The sequence below is a fragment of the Eimeria mitis genome, genomic scaffold (assembly GCF_000499745.2).
Source record: "Eimeria mitis Houghton genomic scaffold, Emh_scaff3305, whole genome shotgun sequence".
NCBI classification, from domain to species: domain Eukaryota; phylum Apicomplexa; class Conoidasida; order Eucoccidiorida; family Eimeriidae; genus Eimeria; species Eimeria mitis.
This window is the reverse complement of record NW_024015233.1, coordinates 1-5,163: the sequence shown is the minus strand read 5'-3', so window position 1 is coordinate 5,163 and position 5,163 is coordinate 1. Positions and strand designations below refer to the sequence as shown.

The 5,163-nt window shown below is 58.7% G+C and overlaps 1 protein-coding gene across 1 annotated transcript; it reads left to right on the top strand.

The window, feature by feature from the left end:
- Positions 1-671: 671 nt before the first annotated feature.
- Positions 672-4,430, top strand: EMH_0064610 (myb-like DNA-binding domain-containing protein, putative; the record flags this gene model as incomplete). Its single annotated transcript, XM_038022569.1, is given in 3 exon segments — positions 672-2,464; positions 2,468-3,124; positions 3,128-4,430. Coding segments are annotated over 3 exon segments (3,753 nt in total).
- Positions 4,431-5,163: the final 733 nt, after the last annotated feature.

Genomic DNA, 5,163 nt, shown 5'->3' with positions numbered 1-5,163 from the left:
TGACTAAATTTTGCATTCATATTAATTCCATTTAGTTCACCTTCTAAATGAGCTGTTCACTTGTTGGTTTAGGGATGGAGGCCGTAATGAGCTGCCGCCGATGGAAGCCACTGTCAGAGCAGGAAGCTGCATGCAGGAAGCCTCGCGACTGCTCTCTTAACAGCGTCTCTTAGTTTACTGTTTTGTTGTTATTCAGGCGGAAGTCCGTTAAATTTGTTCTGAAGTGGAACGAATTGTTCAGCTGTCACTCCAGCCAGTTCACAAGGCGCTGGGCGCTGCGTAGACAACTGCATTCGGGCAATTTCCGCTCCAGCGCTGGGAGATCTTCGTCAGTTTCTTTCCTACGTTTTGTTTTTTGCATTCTGTACGTCTGATGCAGAAGGTATCAGGCGAAGAGCTTCTTTGAGGTTGCCCGGGGAACCTCGGCGCATCTGCAGGGTGCACGCCATGAGGAGCGCGTCATTGTTCGTCATATTTTACCATAGACTAAGCATTTGTACTTGAAGGCGCCATTGAGACTTGGTAGGGGAGGGATAATAAGGGCAAAACGAGCAGGCCTGTCGGCCGGGCCCTGAGGACAGATGCCAGGGGCGGCCTAACGGCCCTTGACTTCCTTTCCGCTATTTGGCTGCTGGCTACCTCGCCAGCGGCATCAGGCTGATTTCAGCCTGATGCCGTTAGAGACAAACAAAGCATCGACTCCAAAAGAGGCCCGCAGCTCTTCGACGGTCACCGGGGGCCCCAGCCTACTTACCCCTTCGCCTCATGATGCAGGGGCTCACTCTGCTGCAGCAGCAGCAGATGCTGCGGCGATATCCCCTTCAGGGGCTGCTGTTGCAGCCGAGGGAGATGAGCTGCTAAGGCGCATGCAGTCAGTCCTAGAGGAGGACGACAGCGTAGACATGCTGCTGCCTTCGCTCTCCGCCATCCACGCGCTTCCCGCCGCAGGCAACGCTGGGGGTTTTCGCGATGTAGCTGCTGCAACACAGACCCTCGAGGCCAGTGGAGCTCTTTCTGGGCTGTTACGGTGCACAGGTATTACCACAGACAGCAGCAGCAGAAGCAGCGGAGATCAAGCAATAGCTGCAAATGACCCGGATGCGAGGTCCCGCAACCTAGGGCTAGGCCTTGCTGCCTTGCACAAGCTCCAGCAACAGCAGCGCCTGGCGCAGGAACAGAAACAGCAGCAGAAAAGGCAGCAGATGCAAGAGCAACGGCCGCAGAAATTGGCAGAACTGGTCGCGAACCATGATGCCCACGCGGACCAGGGGCAGAACTCGGAGCAGGAGCAGCTGGTGCAGCTGCAGCAGCAGCCTAGCGTAGTTTGCTCCTCTGTGCATACTTCGGAGCCTTCTAAGGTAACCAGAGAAGCTTCCACCGTGAGCAGTGACGAGGCTAAACATGAGGTGGCACGACAGCGAACACAGCAGCAGCAGCAACAGCAGGAGGAACTGCATGAGCAGCAGCAGCGACAGTTGGAACAGGGCGATATACCCAGTAGGGTTGGATATTTCGAGCTTTCCGAGCCTTCCACAACTTCTCCAGCGATCAATGCTGCAGCAGCAGCTGCTGCAGCTGCAGCAGCAGCAGAAGCCAGAGCGGCTGCGGCTGAAGCAGAGGCCCCAACAGGGATGGAGATTGACGAAACGAGGGCACCGGCAACTGCGGCAGCAGGGTCAACAGCAGCGGCAGCGGCACCAACAACAACAGTAGGAGCGGCAGAGGCGTGCACAGCTGGCACTGCTGCATTAGGCTCTTGCTTGCAGACTGCTGCCGCTGCGCAACAGGTGGAGTCATCTGCTCGCACACAGCAAGAGCGCTGGCTATGGAACACCCCTTCTTTTTCTGGGGCAGGCGGTCGCCTCAATGAGGGAGCAGAAGCTGCAACAGAAAGAGAAACAGGGGCAGTATCGGCTTCGCCAGCAGTAGTCGCCTCAGCAGAGTTAGCAGTAGCAGCAGCAGCAGGTGTAGGAGGCGCTGCTGCGTTAGTGTCAGCCGTTGGCGGGAACTTGGGGCGTAGTGGAGGCACCGCAAACCTTCCTGCTGCTGCTGCTGCTGCTGCTGCTGCTGCGGCTTCTGTACCTCCCCTAACCGCAGAAGAGGAAGTGGCGCTGATGGCTGCAGGGGGTTTGCATGGTCCTGAGGAGGCAGCAGTAGTTGCAGAGGCGGAAGCGATGGGGGAGTTTGTGCACAATTTGCAGCAGCAGCTGCGGGAGCTGCAAGAGAAACAACAGCTGCAGCAGCAGCCGCAGGGGATTGAGCACCTGGACAGCAGGCCTGCTGCTGTCGAGGCCCTGGGCAGAATAGAGGAAAGGCTGCGCCTGGCCTTGGAGGCGGTCGATGCAGATGTGGCAGCGCTGCAGCGGGAGGCCGCAGCAACAGCAGCAGCAACTGTTGCCTTCGCGGCCGATGCTGCTGACGATCTGGGGCAACTGCAGCAACAGCAACAGCAACAGCAACAGCANCAGCAACAGCAACAGCAACAGCAACAGCAGCAACAGCAGCAGCGCGAGACGGAGGCTTCTCACGGCGACGAAGGCGAGATGGAGGACGAGGAGGGCTTCAAGGGTGTGGATACGCTAGACGGCGCCAGTGCGTCCACAGCAGCAGGAGGCTCAGCCGCGTGCGGAGCAGCCGCTTGGTCCCACCCGTGCAGAGCACTGCTGCGGGCCGCGCTGCAGTCAGCCGGGCGGCAGCTGCCCAGGGGCAAACGACGGGGGGCGCGGGGAGCCCCCAGGGAATGGGGGGAGGCACAGAGGCATCGGCCGCCGTTGGACGTATTGTGCCTTGCTGCTTCTCAGACCAAGGCTGAATGCAGCCTTACTCCAGAAGAGGCTGCTGCTGCTGCTGCTGCGGCCGCTGCCATTGCAGCGACAGCTGCCGCGAACGGGTCGGAGGCGGCCGCTGCCGCCGCAGCAGCAGCAGAGGCGCTGCTGCCGTTGGGTGTAGCGGCCGAAGCAAGTGAAAGCGTCAGGAGGGTACCCTGGATGCCCGCTGAGGGCCCCATGTTCGATAGTTTAGCTGCGGAAAACCAGTCACAGGCCTTTGCTGCTGGGTTGCCGCTGCTGCGGGAGATATGTCGTGTCGCTACGGTGGAGCTGCGCGTCCCGCAGCCGCCTGCTGTNGCTGGCGAGCCCACAGGTATTGCGGGCCTGCGGCGACTTGGATTGCCTGGAGAGCAGCAGCTGCATCGGAGAGGCCCCCTGTGGGTTCCACCTCCTCCTGCAGAAGACGAGGAGGAGGGCCCACCCTTCCGCTCTGCTGCGTGTGCTGCTGCGTCTGCTGCATATAACGAGCAACTCGTGCTCTTCCTCAGGCGGGACCTCTTTCCGCGCGAGATCCTGCACCAGTTGCAGCAGCAGCCAGTTTGCTGCAAGGCACAACTTCTTCTGCCGCCCGGATATGAAGAGGGGATGCTCCACCAGACCGCACCTACAGCAGATCAAAGTGGTAGCCAGGGGCTTCCTCATCCTATCCTGAGGCTGCGAAAGCTTTCTACGCGCCGATCAGGTTCCGAATCGGACCCAACGGCAGCAGAAGCAACAGGAGCAACGCGAGCCAATGCAGAAACAAGCGAGGGAGGAACAGAAACTGCAGCACCAGCAGAGGCATCAGATGCAGCAGCAGAAACAGGGGGGGCGAGTTCAGAGGCAAGAGGGGTTCTGGAGAGGAACTGTGGGTCTCCGTTGACTGTGGACGACGCACTGGAGTTCATCAGCAAGCAGCAGCAACGCCAGCAACATGCGCTCGAGCAGCTGCTGCAGCAGCTAAAGCGTTTGTGCCGAGGCATCTCAATGCAGCAACTTGTGTTGCTGGCCTCTGTTGTAGACTCCGTCAGCGCAGCTGATGCAGCGGCAGCAGCGGCTGCAGTTGGGGACCCCGAAGCTGCTGTTTTCTCAGATGAGAACGGGCAGGCAGATACTCCGGTAGCGGCTGCAGCAGCAACGCCCGGCACGACTGAGAACGGAGCTGAGCAACAGCAGGAGCAGCACCAACAACAGCAGCTCGTGCGGCTGCAAAAATTGCACGAGTGGCTATCAGTGTTCCCACGGTATGGGGTGTCTGCGGGGCGTGCGGTAGCGCTCCTGGCACAAGCAGGGGAGCAGCAGCAGCAGCAACAGCAGCAGCCTGAGGGGGAACCCGTCGACATTCAACTTACCTTTAGCAGCCTCATGCCGTATCCAGATGAGGATCCTGGAGTTGTCGTTGCATTTGCTTTGCCCTATAAACGAGGCCCCCAGGAGCAGCCGTGGACTTGGGACCTGCGGCTTCTGGAGGGGGGTTCCGGCGGCCCGGAGGGGCCCCCTTTGGGCCCCCGCAGCCTTCAAGCAGTGCAGCAGCAAATCGCACAAAGACAGCAGCGTCTCACGTTCCTTCTACGGCAGCAAAAAATCGTCTGCAGGGCAATGTACAAAGCTTGGAGGTGGTAAGGGGCTGCAGCTGGAATGCTGCGTTTGGGTGTCTGTATGGAATTGCTTCTTGAAGAGTTTGTTTTGGTGGGACTTGGTTATTTTTGGGTAGATTCATCGGTTTGTGTTCCCTTTGCTCATGCTTTTTCCTGAACCCCAGTGTGTGAGGCCTGTTTCATATTCATCTGGTTGCTGGACCCCAACTCCGTCTTCCACTTACCGTATGGTACTCAGCATATACTTGTTTATATTCTGTATATGGATACAACAGCTCAGTGTATCTGTGCCGTTGATTATTTGTTTCTTTTCCACGGGTCTGTCTGCCTTTATCCGAATGCGCCCGTTGCGTCGTGTGTGTGCATTTGCTTGACCTCAGCTGGCGGCGCCAGCTGGAGCGGCGGCGGCTGTTGCTGGGAGACACCTTTGGCTGGGGGGTACTACCGGTGCGGGCCCTAGACCATCCATCGCTTTTGACGGCACTGCCTGCGGGCTTCCGACAGGGCAGCCCTAAGGAGCCATACGAAAAACAGAGCCAACGGGAGCATGCTGAAGAAGCCAATGCTGTTGCCAGTGACCGCAACAACCCAAGGCGACAAACAGACGCTTCGGGTCAGACAGACAGACAGACAGACAGAGAGCCATCCAGCCAGCCAGACAGACAGACACACACACACGCACACACAGACGCACACACACACACACACACACACACACACACACACACACACACACACACACACACACACACACACAC